Source organism: Astatotilapia calliptera, chromosome 12 (genome assembly GCF_900246225.1).
Source record: "Astatotilapia calliptera chromosome 12, fAstCal1.2, whole genome shotgun sequence".
NCBI classification, from domain to species: Eukaryota; Metazoa; Chordata; class Actinopteri; order Cichliformes; family Cichlidae; genus Astatotilapia; species Astatotilapia calliptera.
This window is the reverse complement of record NC_039313.1, coordinates 1,439,841-1,459,001: the sequence shown is the minus strand read 5'-3', so window position 1 is coordinate 1,459,001 and position 19,161 is coordinate 1,439,841. Positions and strand designations below refer to the sequence as shown.

The 19,161-nt window shown below is 43.9% G+C and overlaps 1 protein-coding gene across 5 annotated transcripts in view; it reads left to right on the top strand.

Annotated features, from left to right (window-relative positions):
* The window catches only part of LOC113033322 (whirlin-like), a 64,701-nt gene that overhangs the window by 33,965 nt on the left and 11,575 nt on the right, over positions 1–19,161 (top strand). For 4 of the 5 annotated variants that reach the window (XM_026187009.1, XM_026187008.1, XM_026187012.1 and 1 more), the window contains exons 4-7: positions 7,496–7,770; positions 9,617–9,653; positions 18,407–18,592; positions 18,696–18,888. In XM_026187009.1, coding sequence (XP_026042794.1) covers positions 7,496–7,770; positions 9,617–9,653; positions 18,407–18,592; positions 18,696–18,888 — 691 coding nt within the window. The remainder of the gene's footprint in view (positions 1–7,495; positions 7,771–9,616; positions 9,654–18,406; positions 18,593–18,695; positions 18,889–19,161) is intronic. The other variant, XM_026187010.1, reaches the window with a different exon arrangement.

The window sequence follows — 19,161 nt, the reverse complement described above, 5'->3', positions numbered from 1 at the left end:
TCTGTATCCAGTAAGGGTCCTAAGGCTAGACCCCCTATGCTAAGCAAGCGAGACAGATAAGTATGAAGGCATGCCGGCTCGGACGTCGCCCGGATCAACAAGGTCCGCGTCAGGTGTTGAGGAACCAGGGCACCGTGGTGAGAAGTGGGCTACTGGAACAAGAAGGCATCGGTGGGCAAGAGACGAAAACAGGGCGTTGTTGGAATGCTACTATGCAAGTAACCCCGGCGGAAGGGGCTACATGAATAGGATGAGGGACCTATGGATTCTTCGATACCCAACATCCACAATGACGGCGAAACAACTAGTAGCTCAGTGTTCCAACATTCGAAAGAAGGGACTGCTCTCACAGCTAGAGATTGACGAGGTACAACACAAATGCTACGGCAAGGGGGAGCCAAGAATACCAGAGGCGCAAAACACCAGCTACTGGCAGACCAAGCAGTCAGCCGAGACTGCAGGACCAGACTGGCAAAATGGGAGACGCCCCCAAGGGTGGTGGAGAATGACCGAGCTAAGATCCTGTGGGACTTCCAGATACAGACGGACAAAATGGTGGTGGCTAACCAACCGGACATAGTGGTGGTAGACAAACAGAAGAAGACGGCCGTAGTGATCGATGTAGCGGTTCCGAATGACAGCAATATCAGGAAGAAGGAACACGAGAAGCTGGAGAAATACCAAGGGCTCAGAGAAGAGCTCGAGAGGATGTGGAGGGTGAAGGTAACGGTGGTCCCCGTGGTAATCGGAGCACTAGGTGCGGTGACTCCCAAGCTAGGCGAGTGGCTCCAGCAGATCCCGGGAACAACATCGGAGATCTCTGTCCAGAAGAGCGCAGTCCTGGGAACAGCTAAGATACTGCGCAGGACCCTCAAGCTCCCAGGGTCCTCTGGTAGAGGGCCCGAGCTTGAAGGATAAACCGCCCGCAGGGGCGAGATGGGAATTTTATTTTTATATATATGTTCCAGGTCGCTGTGTGCTTTCAGGTCAGTCTTCTGACTCAGGCCTTTTCAACCTGCCTGAGGGGAGGAGAACAGAAACTGCTTCCTGCCTGTGAACAACATGGCTTTCTTGATGTTGTCACACCACGTCTGACTTGGAGATAAAAATAAAGCAGCATTCTAGATTACGTGTTGAAATAATTGGGACAGCTAAAAACAAGAGAAAAAGCCAAATTTAAAACTTTTCAAAGAAGCATGGTGGGAGATATTGCTGCACTACTTTAACAGAGAGATAAAGAGCTATTTTTGGGACTGGCATACTTTACACACTATGAAAAAAAGTGTTAAAGCCACAACAACAGAGAAGATGTTGATAAAGGTATGAAGAAGCTCCGTCCTCACTGTCGAGATAAGGCTCATTCATTGATACTCTGCAGTGATTCATTGATTGTGTAATAAGCTGCTAGTGTGTGTGGATCTGTGTGTGTCTGCTGTGCTGGTCACGCAGCAGCCGACTGCGTGATCCTGCAGTTATAGTGGGATCAGCAGCTGGACCAAGAGGCTGGATTATGGCGCTGGCACAGCTGGCAGCCTTAACCCAATTTCCCTCAGGATGAATAAAGTATAATCAATCAATCAATCAATCAATCGATAACCTTTCCTTCCTCCTCTTTGTGCATCCATCCTTCGTCCCTGTCAGAAATTGTTTTTGCAGTTAATAAGATGGAGGCTTGGCTAGTGAACTGGATCACATGGCATATACAGCTAGTGGCCACCAGAGGCAGCGTAGCCTCAGATACTGTTTAAACTTGTGGTTTTCAGACTAGCAGAGTCGTCATCACAGCTCCATATGAAAGGACCTGGCTCATTTATATGTGTGTATATGTGTATTTACATGTGTGACCGATTGTGTCGCCTGTTCGTTATTTTACATATGCATTAGAAAGTGATAGAAATCTACTTAACCCTTGTATGGTGGTCTGTGAGACCCATGCCAAGTGGAGGCCGCTGCCCCTTTAGGCAGTATATACCATCAAAACCTGCAAAATATGGTATAAAGATATTTACACTTGATTATAACTGATTTTATTTTATTTTTTCTAACATTTTATTAAAAAAATGAGAAGCACATTAATTCATAAATGTGATCGAACAAAGGTGAAGGGAAAAATTAACCATGTTTTCTGTTCTCATGGCTCGTAATTGGGATGAAGTAAACATCTGTTGAGTAATTTAACATAAAATTGTTTGATAGTGTTAATTGGAAAGCCAAAACTCTAGCGGGTCCACCAGACCCATGAACACCGGCTGAGTAACAAAAACACCACACAAGGGTTAAATTCATTCAGTTAGAGTCACTTTTCTAACCCTGGAAAAGAAATATTAAAAGACAATTCAAAATGTAAGTATTTGTATTGTTAAATAAATGAACAGTTTTTATAATTTCAAATTTGCATCAGAATAATGAAACATAAAGTTTTCTAGTCTCTTTGCTCAAACTCAGCATCTAATGCCGTGACTTCATCTTCACCCTTTGTCCTGCAGGAGGTCTGATTGTGTTTGTGGATACACAGAATAACTGACTGTTGTACTATAAACTACTGGCAGTATATGGACAGAAGTACATGTTGCAAAGCTGTTGTTGGTATTTGTTTTGTTTCGCTTCCAGTACAGACACAGTGTACATGTCACTGTGGGTGCCTAACATCACTCAGTGAATATTAGGTGTAAATTCAAACCATTAGCAACTGTTGGACAGTCACACAGTGCTTCTCTGTAACGTTTTGCCAGCTCATTCAACAGTGATGGAAACTATTAGTGATTTGAATTCTGGCTCTTTTAATAAGAGAGCTGCTTCTTATGGCTCAGTGAGTCGGCTCTGTTGGCTCCCAAGCAGCCCTATACGACCGTTGCAAGAGCTTGGTTCGCATTGCCGGCAATAAGTCGGACTCGTTCCCGGTGGGTGATGGGCTCCGCCAGGGCTGCCCTTTGTCTCCGGTTCTGTTAATAATTTTTATGGACAGGATTTCTAGGCGCAGCCAAGTGGCGGAGGGCTTTCGCTTTGGTGGCCTCAGAATCTCATCTCTGATTTTTGCGGATGATGTGGTTCTGTTGGCTTCATCGGGTGAGGGCCTCCAGCTCGCACTGGAACGGTTTGCAGCCGAGTGTGAAGCAGCGGGAATGAGGATCAGCACCTCCAAATCTGAGGCCATGGTTCTCAGCCGGAAAAGGGTGGAGTGCCCACTCCGGGTCGGGGATGAGTTCCTGCCACAAGTGGAGGAGTTCAAGTATCTCGGGGTCTTGTTCGCGAGTGATGGGAGAAGGGAGCCGGAGATCGACAGACGGATTGGGGCTGCAGCTGCAGTAATGCGGACGCTGCACCGGTCCGTCGTGGTGAAGAGGGAGCTGAGTGTAAAAGCGAAGCTCTCAATTTACCGGTCGATCTACGTCCCTACCCTCATCTATGGCCACGAGCTGTGGGTAGTGACCGAAAGAACGAGATCGCGGATACAAGCGGCAGAAATGAGCTTCCTCCGAAGGGTGGCTGGCCTCTCCCTTAGAGATAGGGTGAGAAGTTCGGCCATCCGGGAGGGGCTCAGAGTAGAGCAGCTGCTGCTCCACATCGAAAGGAGCCAGCTGAGGTGGTTCGGGCATCTGACAAGGATGCCTCCTGGGCGCCTCCTGGGTGAGGTGTTCCAGGCATGTCCCACCGGGAGGAGGCCCCGGGGCAGACCCAGGACACGCTGGAGAGATTATATCTCTCGGCTGGCCTGGGAACGCCTTGGTATTCCCCCGGATAAGCTGGAGGAGGTGGCTGGGGAGAGGGAGGTCTGGGCCTCTTTGCTTAGGCTGCTGCCCCCGCGACCCGGCCCCGGACAAAGCGGATGAAGATGGATGGATGGGATGGATTTAAGTAAATGTTTGTATAAAATAAATGACTAATGTACAAACCACATATTATAACGAATGTTATTATTTCTATGAGTTATGACACTAAACATGGAACAGAGTGCTGGGAAAAAGAAATAGTACAAAACAAAGACCCATCTCAAAGTGACAAAAGATTCAGTCTCTGATTGTATCTTTAATATTTATACGCTTTTAACTATTTACAGTAAAACAGAATCACATTACAAAATATGCATTTAAATCTGTAAAACAAATAAAACAGCAGGTAACAGATTTAGCTTTTAGTGACGATTGGCATTAAGAAAAGCCGTGCGCCTCAGCTTTGAGGGGTTAATCGTGGTTCTTCTCTGTTTTAAAGGAGATAAAACAGAGGGGACTGATACCACGCACAGTCTTCATGTCAGTGTAAGACGTGGATGGATTGTAGCCTTGGGCTCAGCGGGTCAGTGGAATAGAAGCTCCTCACGCGTTGCATCAGCTGAGGGATTCCTTCTCTTAGTGTCTCCAGTTGAACCTCCAAACATTAGAAGCTTGTGACTCCTCTTGCTCCTCTGTTGCCTCCTCTCCTCCTGGCAGTGGAGTTGGCTGGCTGTATTTTACTGTTGCTGCAGTTATTCTCAGAAAACTTTCATCAGCTGCTCTGTTTTCATTAAAGGTCGCGTTTTTTCCCCTTTCTTGGGTCAAGCATGGTGGTTGTTGTTATATTCTCTTAAAACTTATTTCCACTCATGTCTGCTCTGCCTTTCATAGCAATGATGCAACAAAAACAAATAGAAGTTGTCTAATAATAACAATAATAAAACATTTGTACACCTGTCTGCACTGCTGTGTTCAAATGGCTCCAAACAGTGCATGGCTGCAGTGTCTCCCAAAGATCATCAGTGCATTCATAACAGCCAGCGCAGAGATGAGTGGATCCATGTTTGAGAATATGAAACGTTGAGTTCCTGCTTGTAATACACTCCTGTTTGAGTGACTGAGGCATGCCCATGTGTCGTTCCCCTGTGACTGCTGTGCTCCCACAGTGGGCTTCATCACCGTCAGAACGTCTCTTACAAAAAGATGAAGGATGTACAAGTAACGCAGGATGTTTGTTGCTTAAGGTATCGTGTTAGCTGCATTGTCAGTACCACTGCACTGTTTTCCTCAGCCCACTCTGCCATTTTGAGCAGCAGCTCTGCTAAGTTCCCAGAAATGTGTCTCTCACTGGACTCAAAACAGTCCACAGGACACGACACCAAGTGGGATGTAACTGACATGAGTGTTGGTTCAGGATGTCCAACACTCAGCTGCAGGGAAGCTGATGTGGCTTTTCTAACTCTGTCATGCAGTGAAGTATGTTCCCAGTTATACAGGCTCGGGATCATTTTACTGTTCCATCCTGTGAGGCTGTGGGAGTGTGTGGGTGCTGCTCTCTCTCAGTCTGCACCTGCTCAGCCCTCATATGTTATGTAGGTTAGGGGAGAACTGTGTGGTGTGGGTTGTCTGTCTCTTTGTCCTTGCACTGCTGTCCAGGGAGGGGAGGTCCTGTGGTGTGACGCTCCGTGCTGCAGTTTGGGGTTGTTGTTGCCTTAGTGTGGGCTTGTGGGCCTCATCAGCAGTGAGGGTGGCAGTAGTAGGCCGCAGGCCTGTATTTGTTCTTGTTGTTTGTTCTTTCTTCTGCCTCACTGCAAAAACTCAAAATCTTACCAAGTATATTTCTCTAATTTCTAGTCAAACATATCTCACCACACTTAAAATAAGACAGAGTCAGCTACATAGTAACATTTCACTGACATATATGAGCTTGTTTTTAGACGGTGCATCTTGGATCTGGAGAATTTTCACTTGTTCCATTGGCAGATTTTTTCACTTAATACAAGATATTTTTGCTTGACATGAGTAAAAAAAATCTGCCATTACTTCTATAATAGACTGTAATTCATTATTATCAGGATCTTGCTGACCTTATAGCACCATATCACCCCATTAGAGCACTTCACTCTCACACTCCAGGCTGACTTGTTGTTCCTAAGATCAGGCTTCAAACTTTCCTTTTTGCTAAAGCATATAGTTAGGGCTGGACCAGGTGACCCTGAATCCTCCCTTAGTTATGCTGCAATAGGTGTAGGCTGCTGGGGGATTCCCATGATGCACTGGGTGTTTCTTCTTCACTCACTATGTGTTAATAATAATAATAATAATGGATTGGATTTATATAGCGCTTTTCAAGGCACCCAAAGCGCTTTACAATGCCACTATTCATTCACTCTCACATTCACACACTGGTGGAGGCAGCTACAGTTGTAGCCACAGCTGCCCTGGGGCAGACTGACAGAAGCCAGGCTGCCATATCGCGCTATCGGCCCCTCTGACCAACACCAGTAGGCGGTAGGGTGAAGTGTCTTGCCCAAGGAATCAGGACAGAGAGCCCGGGGATCGAAATTCGCCCATAGATAGAGTCTTCTCTGCGCTGAATCATTTCTTATTATTAATCAGAGACACACTGTGGCTCTCTTCCACAGCATGTCTTTGATCCTGTCTTCTTCCCCTCAGAGGGGGTCATATGATTGTTGGGTTTTCTCTGTATGTATTATTGTAGGGTCGACCTTACAATATAAAGCGCCTTGAGGCGACTGTTGTTGTGATTTGGTGCTGTGTAAATAAAATTGAATTGAATTGAAAAAATAGTCAGAATCACACAGCGATGTCCACATGGTGGTACATACATGTGTTGTGTTTTGTTTTTGCTGCTGTTACACACAAATTTCCCCTTGTTTATTCTATTCTATAAAATATATTCATTGTGTTAGTTTGTACTAGCAAAGTACCCACTAGGCCTATACTATCGTGGGTCCTAAATGATGGAATAATTTGCGCGTGCACGTTAGAGAGCCCTCTCCACTTTTAAATCGCGTCTTAAAACCCATTTTTATTTGTTGGCTTTTAACCTCAGTGAGACTTAGTTTCTCTTGTAATGAAATTAGTTATTTAATTAATTATTTTACTTTTTCTTTTCTTTTGCTTTTATTTATATCTTCCATCCATCTATTTGCTTCCGCTTATCCTTTTCAGGGTCTGGAGCCTATCCCAGCTGTCATAGGGCGAGGGGCGGGGTACATCCTGGACAGGTCGCCAGTCTGTCGCAGGGCCAACATTATTTATATCTTATGTACTTTTATTATATAGTTCCTATGTACAGCACTTTGTGTCAGCTGTGGTTGTTTTAAAGTGCTTTATAAATGAAGGTGATGATGATGAAGAACAGAGAACTTTGTTTCAGATGCCTTTTGCCAAACCTTTTACTGACAGGTGGGCAGATGGCCACCTCTATGAAGACTCCTGAGGGTCCCAGCTTTGTTCCATTTATGGACGTCTGTGAATGCTTCTCTACATGCCTTTTGTTTTTTGAAGAAATTTGCAAGAATTTCAGGCAAATTTCTTCACTTTGTAATTATGGCAAAAATGTTACACACATTATGTTGTGTGTAGAAAATTTGAGGTGAAAAATGAATTACATTTATTTTGGGTTGTAAAATGACAAAATGTGGAACAGGTGAAGCGCTGTAAATACTTCCCAGATGCAGGCGTGTAGGAACTATGTACAGAAGGTGTTATGAGACATAGATAAGCATGTAGTGCATAACCAGAGTTCTCTGTTGCAGGTGGGTGATCAGATATTGGAAGTCAACGGTCAGAGCTTTGTGACCATCTCCCACGATGAGGCGGTTCATATCCTAAAAACAGGGTACAACTTGCTGATGAACGTGAGGGATGTTGCCCGTCTACCTCACGCATGCACAGTGGTGGATGAGCCCAAATGTATCAGCGGTCGGGGAATAATCGAGTCCAGTGCGCCTGCTAACCCCAGTTCTGTCCCCAACACCACTATCAGCAGTGGCATCCATGGTAGTGGCAGTTCCAGTAACTGTTGTACAAGGTAAGTATATGAGAGCGATTGAGAATGATTATTAGAAATGTGAATACTTGTCCCTGTGTGGAATTAGAGTGTTTTTAATTGATAACCAGTTTGTTCTTATTTCATCATCTGAATAGTTCCTTTTAATTGTACTGAGCGCTGGTTTGTGTTAGCGTGTTTGTTTATCCACCTCGAGGAAGCAGCAGCCAAAACACTTCTTCTGTTGATACATTTATTTACAAGGCCTTGACTGATTATAAAGCATCATGTACGTGGATCCCGTTTGTTCAGAAAACCACATGCTGTAAAACAGCTGCAGTCAAGCGAGTACCCTGCTTAGCAGAATACAAAGTTTTATATGAGAATGTGCGTCTGTCTGATTTGTTCAAACTGATGAGGAGAAAGCGTAGTTTACACTTAATTCTCCCTTCACTGGTCCCAACCCAGCCTAATGTTGTTGTAGTGACCATGAAGGCAACCCTGGCTGAGATACTGCATATTATTTTGTCTCACGTGGTCCTCATTACCCACCTTATCATAGGACTTAATGCCCCTCCACCTTGAAGCTTCTACACCAGCGGTCCCCAACCCCTGGGCCTCGGACCGGTACTGGTCGGTGAGTCGTTTGGTGCCGGGCCGCGAGAGTTGAGGCTCAGGTGTGAAATGTCTGGTTTTCAGGGGTTTTATCGGTTGTCAGCGTTATTTTGTTATCGTTTTTATCGTTTACTCGGTTTTCCTGGGTCTTTTCACGTGTGTTATGAATAAATCTTCTTTTTTTCGGTACCGGTACTAGTTTTATTTTGTTGTATTTATCCGCAACACCTTAAAGGCCGGTCCTTGAAAATATTGTCGGGCATAAACCGGTCTGTGGCGCAAAAAAGGTTGGAGACCGCTGCTCTACACTATCGCCATTTCTAATTAAACTGACAACTAACTTCTTAAGCTGTTATTCACTGTAATGCCTAATATTAGTAACATCACAACCTGCTTCCAGCAGGTAACTACTGTAAAATCTATACAATGTTAAAAATCATGAATGAGCCTTGAGAAATGGAAAGGTTGATTTACCCTTGAAAGTATATATTCCAGCTATGGCGGTGCCACAAACCATACTCCTAATGCCAGGCCCAGGTTTACACGACTGTGGCAAAGTCATGTAACCCTACAAAACTGGATACACACAACATTTGTATGTATCCAGTATAAAATCTTTGCCAAATCAGACATGAGGTGAGATTTCCTAACAGATCAGTCAGATGGAAACTGTGCTGCTGATGGCTGAAGACACAGGAACAGGGTGCACGCAGCTAGAAAGAAGAAAAGGCAGAAGTGTGGAGGTGATTGTGGGGACTTTTTACCCAATTAACTTGATTAATTGGGCTTTTTTGTACCAATGGCTAATACTTTTCATGCAATAGTAATATGTCACAGTTTGAACATTATGTGTAAAAACATTTAAAAACGTGTGTTACATGTTCTGATGGGGTTAGATTTGCAAATCATTGCATATTTACATTTTCCACAGTGTTCCAATTTTTATGAATTTGGGGTGGTAATAGATGTGACGAGACATTTTTAGTTCATATGTGGTTAACATATGGAAGTGCATGTAACCCAAACCACAAACCAACCTGAGCTCTCACTATAGTTCTTCATGGGAAAACATGAGGAAGTGCATCGTCACGACAGAGAAGAAGATTACGGAGACTCTCAGCTCGTCACTTCATGATGATGTTGTTGACGTTGTGGTTTTTAACAAGTTGACTGTGTTGGTCTCAGTCCAATTATAAGCATAACTAATCATTTGTGTGTTTACTTTTTAAATATGCTAAGCATTGTTTGTTGTTTGTTGTGTTCTTTCTATCAGACCGTCTTCAGCCAGAGCTACACCTGTATTAGGAAAGGTAAGAATGGCAGCTTTGCATTACTGCCTATTGTAAACACGGTCTACCTGAAATTGTACACTGCTTCACTGAAGCATTGCGTACGCATACATCCTATTTCTCCATCCAAACAAGGAAAACGGCACACTGGAAATGCTACCGAAATTTCAAGATGTCCCAGCCAGAAGTAGAAAGATCACAACAATGTTTTTCATATTCTCTAAGGTCTTTTGTTTCACTCATTTATGAATCTGTAAAAGTATTTTACTGCAAAAGTGGTTAAATGAACATGAACTGTAGAAAACCTGTCTTAAATTAAAAACAAACAAACTGCAGAATAAAGCCAAGCCAAATAGAACAAATACAACTGAGCTTGTATAATTTCATAATTGAAGCTCTGATTCATCCCGAGTTGAGTGTGACAGTCGAAGATTTTGCTGGAACTTCCTGGACACACCAACCAGGGTTTGTTGGAACAGTCTTGCTGTTCTGTTCACTGGCCTCATCAGGAAGTTTGATCTCAGGCTCATCTTTCCAGAACATGTTATTGATTATATTATCATCTCACAGTTTAGTGGTGTGAAGCAGTGTGCTTCACTCACTGAAACTGAGTCCCTACTGTATTAACTGGAGCTGCTTTGCCATTGCCAGTATGGCTGCGTCTAACCGTCACTCGATTTCAAACAAGTCATTTCATCCATTCTTCAGGAACTCTTTAGAAATTCCTTCACTTCCTGACACCTGGCAGAGCCCCCATTGCACAATGAAGAGGTCCAAGTCAGCTAACCCACAGAGCCACCAAGTGCCCAAGTCCCATGGGAGGGGGGACAACAACTAGTCGGGAGCAGCATAGAGGGAGTCCCCCCATACTCAATAACAGTGTCCTAGAGGGACCAAGGCTCAATGAGCTCCAGATGCAGAATCAGAATCGAATTTATTGGCTGGTTCTTGAGAGGTGCAGGTCCTGGATGGAGGGCAGGGGGGCGCCTATATTCTTTTCTGCTGCCCGTACAGTCCACTGCAGTCTGCTCCTGTCCTGTTCACTGGCTGCTCCATACCAGACTGTGATGGAGGAGCACAGGACAGACTCAATGACTGCAGTGTAGAGCTGGATCAGCAGCTCCTGTGGAAGACTGTACCTCCCCAGTTGTCTCAGGAAGTACATCCTCTGCTGGGTCTTTCTGAGGTCCTGGGAGATGGTGGTACCCAGGAACCTGAAGATCTCCACAGTCGACACAGGGCTGTCTGATATATTTTGAGAGGGGGCAGTGTTGAGGGATGTCTCCTGAAGTCCACTGTCATCTCTACAGTCTTAAGCATGTTCAGCTCCAGGTTGTGCTGACTGCACCAGAGTACCAGCCGCTCAACTTCCTGTCGATATGCAGACTCCTCACCATCCTCATAGAGTTGTTTTAGTTATGAATGTGAGCCTAATGCTGATGTGGACCATTCCTTCATTAGTTTGTTTTATGTCCTAAGGAAGTGAAATAAAATGCTCCTAAGTTTCATACCATGAAATAGTTATGCAGTGGGCCCATGTATTCAAAACCATTTACTGTTAGATTATCAGTATTACCAAAATGTTTGGAGGTTTCTCTGTTTCATGTTGCTAGTGCTGGTCCATTTGAACCTGAAGCTCCGGCGCATGTGTCAAAAAAACATCACACCACTTCAGAAGCACTGTGGTCTGGTTCATCTAGCCAGATACACATGATCAGGGACAAAGCTTCATTCAGTATGTCACTGATTCAGTACCTGATTCAATGTTTATAAGGAAGTGAATCATTGGCAGGATTTGTAGTGTAGTGTGAGAAAGAGAGGAAGGCCTTGCATGGCTTGTTCTTGGGGAGGGGTTTAAGCTTTAAAAGCAGAGTTAATGCTGAGTTCAAGGTGGTGCTGTAAGACTAAAGGCTGGGTAGCATCCCACTAGGCATGAGCCTAGCGTTTGGACCTGCTTTAAGTTTGGTTGTACAAGTTTCGTTTTTGTTGTTCGTACCCCCAGCTTGGCTTTTTTTGTAAATAAATGGCACATTGGGTGAAGAGAATCCCTGCCTCCAAGTGTGCTTCCTCCACAGCATCTGCGGCCCCCCTAGGGTCCCTCGTTATTTTCAGTGTACATTATCCAGTTAAGTCACATTATGAGTAGTTTTAAAACCATTTCTTTCTTTCTTTCGATCAGTCCTTGACTTCAAGTTCCAGCCAGCTTTTGATTTTTTCATTTAAGAAATATTGCTAAACTCAAGAGCATGATCTCAAATAGTGAACTTAGTGCATTACTTTAATCCAACTAGGAGGAAATCAGGGCATTATTTTCATATTGTCTGTCTGTAGGAGCTGCAAATCCCTCAATCTGTTCAAAATGCTGTTACAACATTTTAATCCATTCATACATTTTCTCATCTCATGTCATTGTTAAAGCATCTGCACTGCCTCCCAGTGAGGTTTAAGTTACAATTTATAAGTTAAAAAAACCACTTAAAATTAGTGTATGTAAGACATGTTTGGAGTTTCTTTGTTTAAAATGGTTTATGTGGGTTCAATTTGATCTTGTATTAGCACATCACGAAGTGTACGGCACGGTCCAACTAAAATAAACAGCCATAGAAGGCCCTGACATTTAACTTTTACCCAAGAAAAATATTCTTTACTCTTAGGTTTGTATAGGTTGTCACACCCTTGAAATAATATTGGCACAACATATTTTACCAAGCGAGATATGATCAGTACTTCTTTTAGTTGCATCCTTTAGAGGTTGTCACAGTGGATCATCTTCCTCCATCTCACCCTTTTCTGTCTTCCTTCACTGAAACCATGAACTTCCACTCTAACCTGCCAATTCACCTTTCTTGTGTATTGTCCATTGCTTTGAATACTCCTTCCATCCTCACCTTTCTGTCTCCCTCTATCCACACACATGTAATCTGTCCACAGACTTTCATTCCTCTTATCTTCATTTTATACCTCCAGTACTCCTCCCTACTCTCGTCACAGATCACAATGTCGTCTGGAAACATCACAGTGCATGGAGACTCCAACCTGACCTTAACTGTCGGTCTGCCCATCACCGTTGCAAACAAGACAGGGCTCAGAGCTGATGGTGTAATCCTACCCACACCTCAAACCCATCTGTCCCTCTTTCTGCACACTTCACCACTGTCTTCATATTCTCATGTTCCTAGATCCATACTTAACATAAGCGTCTTGCACCATCCTCACGCGAACTGTATGTAGTGCTAAGTCGTGACTTATGGTAGATATCGGTCACTTGTATGACTTCATCTAATAGGAAATGACACTGATCATCACGCTAATTATCTTTGTTTTCATCACCTATTCGATTTTTACCCCTCAGCCGTAAAAGGCTGTTGGGGTGGACACCTACATTGTGAACGCAGTAACTCAAGGAGATTCAAATTGGTACCATAATTATATCTACTAAAAATCTTGGATAAGTTTGACTCTCATTTACCTCAATCTCAAAGTCAGAGGCCGAGTTTTCTGAAATTCTTGTGAATGCAGAGAGGAAGTCAATCAGGGTGCAGATACTGAAAAGTTCAAATCTCAGTGACTTCGACCTGAAGTCTGTCTGCATATAGATTAGATTTGTTAAAATTACAATTTTCCCAAAATCAATTTTTGAATTATAAGCAAATTACTGATATAATCTATATTTAGCCAAATCACAATTGTCACAATTAGAACATTACAATTACTGAGACAAAGAAACATCTGATAGGGAACTTCCATATCATTTTTGAACATTTGTTCTATCGCTGATGTATTTTTTATTATAGATCATGAAGTTATATTTTTGAAAATTGATAGTGGCCTAATTCAACTGAAACCATTTGAAAATCAATTACACAGCCTCTGGAGTCGGCAGAAATCCCTTCCCTTGTCTTCTTGGGTGAGTCGGATTAAACTTGGGGTTTCCTAACTCAACTCCACCAGACCTACTATTAAAACTGAGCTCACCTGCCGCTCAATGAGCATAACAGAAGAATCGTGGTAAGTGAGTGTTTGTATTGTGGAGAGATGCAACACTTTATGGACACTTGTTATGGCAACCAGGCTTGCAAGTTGAAGTAGGAACCCTGATAGAATTTACTAGTGAATCCTGACTTCCAGATTTGATGTCTTCCAAGAATTGTGGTGATTATAAATCAGTTTCTCTTGTAGCTGTAGTGGACTCTGGATCTAAAATAACTCAGTCCAAACACAAAAACAGCAGTTGAGGAGGCCGACCACGTGGAAGGTGACTGCGCCGAAACAGTTATGAGGGCCGACCACATGGGAAGCAGTGGCAGCACAGGAAAAACAGGGCTGGAGGGCAACAGTGGCGAAGAAGGGCTGTTGTTGGTGTGGTTTGGTGGATGTATGAGGGCATGCAGGCCGTGGACAGTCAGGACGTGGACGGGCAGGCCGTGCGGTTGTGATGACCTCTGGCATAGAGGACCAAATGGTGGTGTGGTAGCCGCAGGCGCTTGATCAGGTGTCTGAGCAGGTGGCAGCATGGCAGCCGCAGACAGTTGAGCTTGGAAATCCCAAAAAGAGAGTGAAGCACTGCAGCAGAGTAAGCCCGCAGAATTCAGCCACACAATCCTTATTCTCCTGCCACGCACCCCTCCTGCAGGGCCAGAGAGCTGGAGACCTCGGGACTTGTTGCCAGTGAAAGAGAAAACAAAGGAACAGCTGCAGCACTCCCAGTTTGGACGTGTGAAGGCCCTCACAGAGACAAACGTCTGAAACCGCATGCTGCAGATTCCATGCAGAGTCTGCTGGCTCCATTCTGGTCAGTTTGTACTGTCATGATCTGCCATGGTAGACTGTGTGGAGGTTGTGTTGTGCGTACCCAAATGCAGACGAACAAGGTGGAGCTAAACTTTAAAGAAAAGTGAGCCTTTATTCCTTTATATGTTGCTGGTTGTTCAGGCTGTGCAGGCCTCTGCTTCTCCCTCGGCAACGCGCTGATCAAGCGTCACACCTCAGCCCTGTGAGGTATGCTTAGACACTTAAGATCCTTAAACCGAGGATCCAGAGCTGTCACAACCCTGAGCCGTACGATGTTACTTTTTTCCTTGCTCTTCTTCATTTTTGCTTTGAAGGTCTCCTCGAGTTTAACCATGTAAGCTGGGCTCACACTGCGATTTTTGGCCCATTTTGAGCTTCTCACACTGCTCACGCGTAAACACACAAACGTCGGTGAAAAAGACGGAGCAGCACGGCAGCTCATCCGAGCCTTTTCGATGTGGCCTCACAAAATTATCACGACCACAACAACCGTGAAAATAGTTGGATTTACATTGCTGCTCAACCACAGCTGCCTGATCATGTTTTTCATTAGCAATTTAGCAAAGTTGATGGTGGTGGTGTGTCTGTGTGAGTGAAAGACTGAGAGGGAGAGCGAGCGACAGATTACCTTCATTTTTATGGACGCACAGTGTGAGCACTCGGGTTGCATCAGAGCATCGTGACCTACGAACTTCTAACCTCTGCGAGTCAATCGTACAGTTTGAGCAGAAGCTGAATAACGCGGCTGAAAAAATTGCACAGTGTAGCCCAGCTTAAGCTGGGTCATCCTCAGAGACCTCCATCACTCGCGACAGGTGACACAAAGTTGGCAGCACCACTGAGCAGGAGACAAACTTCTCCCAAAAGTTCAGTTATATACCTGCAGTTATAGAGAAATACACTTCATTAAGAATTTGCTACATTCACTCACATAAGGGTAAAATGCTTTATACACACGCACGCACGCGCGCACACGCACGCACGCACACGCGCACACACGCACACACGCACGCACACACACACACACACACACACACACACACACACACACACTTTCCTATGTCAGAAGTGGTAAGAGTAAGTATTAATAAGTTACCTGTTCCAGCACAGTGTCCAGCTTCCTCGGTTTCTCCAGCTCAGCTGCTGTTGGCATTGTAACATTGGCTGGATGTAGTGCCAGTGCATCTCTCAGTGGTTTTTGATTTTTTAAAACATGCCTGATCATCTCCAGGGTACTGTTTAGAGCCTTTGTGTGACTCTTGAGTGACTCTTTCTTATGAAAATGTGCAATTTGCTGTTTTTCAAGTTCCAGTACGTTTGGTGGGCTATGCTTGAAATGGCCTTTGACCTTTCTGCATTTTGTCAGTGTGCTGTTAAATGGACTGTTCTGTAGAGAAACTGTGACGGCTCGATGGAGGCTGTGTGTGATGCAAGGCATGTGCTCAAACGGCAGCTGCCTGCCGCTGCGACCATGTTGCGTGCACTGTCAGTGGTCAGCGTGCTGACCTTATGTTCAATTCCCCACTGTCTAGCTAGCTGCATAAAGTGCTCAGTGCACGTGTCAGTGAAGTGCCTCTCCTCCATCTTCATAACAGTCAAAGCATGCAACTGAAGTTCCCTCTGTGGTGAAAAATAATGCGCTGTTACCCCAAGGTAACTGTGAATATCTAGAGAAGTCCAATGGCCTCCGGTGAGTGCAACCGTGTTGGTCTGCCCCAAAGCCTCCTCGACTTTCTCATCTTCATACAAGTTGTGTATCTTGGTTACAGTGGTAGCTATTGAAGGCAATTCATGCGTGGATTTGTTGGATGCTATGCGAATTATTTCAAGTAGCCCCTCCTCCTCCACAATGTTAATCGGCCTGCAAGCTGTAGCCACCCATTTTGCTGTGGCTGTTGAAAGTTTGTTAGTTGTAGAATTGTCCAGACGTCTCCTTTGAAAGCTGTCCAGCGTGGTCTGCCTTTGGCGAGAGGGAGGAGGGCTCTCTGCGTTAGCTGTGTGCTTGGCTAGCAAGCGGTATTTGAGACTGGACGTACTGCGGTGATAACACAGTTCACATCAACGGTAAATACAAATTACTTTGGTCTTGTCAAGACAACCATATGGCATTGCTTTAAAATTGAACTTGCTGTCCAAAAGACCTTTTTCTTTATCCATTTCTGCTCACATCTACAACTGCTGCATGCGTCGCTTCCTGATTTCCAAAAAAAAAAACTGGGCGTGCCAAAGGTCACAGGTAAAAGGTAACTGTGCCAAAGGTCACAGACCGCAGGTGTGTGAGTGCATTAATTCCACGTCAAAAAAAAAAGAAGGTGTTAACATTTCTTTGCACTAACACATTGTTATCGCGTTAACTTTGACAGCCCATATTATATTATATTATATTATATTATATTATATTATATTATGCAAGGCTCAGTTAGCTTTACACAAAAATAAGTGGTATAAATGGCCTTCAAAGAGTTACGTTTTAGGTGGCTAATCTCAAGATCAAGAGTTCCAGTATTGACTATATTAGAAATGAGCATATCGGAGGGACAGCTCAGTTTCAGTGGTTTGGAGACAGTTAGAGAAGCATACTGACATGATTTGGACATGGAGGAGGAGGAAAGTGGATATGTTGGACAAAGGAATTTGGAAATAGAGTCGCCAGTCAATATTAAAAGAAAAAAGACGTCAGAGGAGGTTCATGGATCTAGTAAAGGAGGATATGTAGAGGGTTGGTGTAACAGAGAAGATGCTCTGGATAGGGTGAGATGGAAGCAGATCATCTGCTTCCTTTCATATTCTTCTGTCAGCAACCCTAGCTGACAGAAGAATAAGAAGAAAGTGGATAAAAAAAGAGCAAAATACCTTCTCCTATATTTTATTCCCTCTATAAAGGAATGCACTTTTACTCTTTTCACTAATATAGTGTTGTTGTGTATTCTGCCATATTTGCCTTTTGAGAAACCACTTCCATGTCAGCAGCCCTTGGAGGACAATAATTGCAGGCAGAATCCAGCAATGATTGGGTGCTTCTTTAACCTCCTAGGACCTGGCGTCCACATATGTGGACATCACAATTTGGGTTGTCTAGACCAAAATACAAAATTTTGCTCTACAAGGGCCTGATATTATACTGCTACTGTATTATCGAAATCCCATTTTTAAAAATAAGATAATCTGGTAATTTCTTTTATTTATATTCTTCAGGTCCAGATCAGCCCAAATAGCAAAGAGAAATTAAAAATGCCATGAAAGAGTTTGGGTCTTAGGAGGTTAAGAAATCATTGTAATTATGACCTAATAATGACCTAATATCATCTAAAAGATATTAGGTCATGACAAGTACTGATGACTGGTCACAACAAATCCTTCAATCTATAGAGCCTTGGAAAATAACCCCTGTGAGGCATATGTTGGTATACTGTTGTGCTGTATAAATCAAATCAACTTGAATTGAGGTGAACTGAACTTATCAATCAATCAGTTTATTTATAAGCACATTTGGTCAACCTGTGTTGTTCTGTTAAAACCTCCCAATTCTTTCATCTTTGGGCTGAAGGAAGGACAACACTCGGTGTATAAATCCACAATCATTTTATTCCATACAATTCTCATTATTCCATACAACACTTTTGCGCAATAACCATCCGGGAGCGCGGGAGGGTGTCCGCCTGATCTCGAAGTGTCTGAGCGTTCCTCACATTCTTATAGCTTCAGCCCCCCCCGTCCTAAAACCTAAACATCCACATTCTTTCTCTCTCTCAGTGAGCCTGAGTTATGACCTTGGCTTCCTGCGCAGTCTGTTCTGTTCTTTTCTAATAAGACAAATAAGGTGATGACACTCTGAAAACAGTATTTCTTATAACTCAGCAGTATATGAAGAATTTCCATTGCATGTCACAGTCCTTGTAGTATTAGACACAATGACAACATGTTTCATCTCTCCTATATTTGATTCCATCATTTTTCACTTGTCAAACTATTGCTCCATCCAGCCAGCAGGATACAGAGGTGTGGGCCCACCCAGTGCTCAGGTGTCACTGGAACAGCAGGCCTACATGTTGCTGACAGATCCAGAGAGGCAAACCATGGCCTACTACCTGCAGGAGTACCAAGAAGGACATATAGGAGTAGAGTCTCTGACCATGGCTCTGTTTGAGCTTTTCAATACACATGCAAAGGTACATCGCTACACATCACCTGACTCCATGTCTGTATAATCCTTTCTTCACTGTACTATAATCATATCTTATTTTTTTTGTTTTGTCTTCTTCTTTCTGCCAGTTGTCCATGTTGTCTGAGATGAGGAGACTGGTGGCGCCACAGGATCTGGACGTGTATGATAGACTGGTGTTGCAACATGGAAGGGAGTCTCACCAGTCCTGGCGTGGAGGCCTAGAAGTGTGGCAGTCTCAGGGCCACTGTAGCCATATAGCCCCTGTGATCCATGATGCAGAGCAAACCATCCCTGCTATGGTTGGTCCTTTATTTATTTATTTTAAGTACATTGTGTGGTGTAATGCCTTTAATCTTTTGATTTGTCTTGAAGTGAAGTGAAGTAATCGCTACCTTATCATGGTGAAGGGGTTTGTGTGTCCCAGGAATCCCCCGGGCTATGTCGATAGGGGGCTTTTGCCCCTCGGTAGGGTCTCTCCCATGGCAAATTGGTCTTGGATGAGGAACCACACAAAGGGTGATTCACTAGACCCTTATGTGCACACAATCAAGGGAACAGTTCACTCTGCCCGAG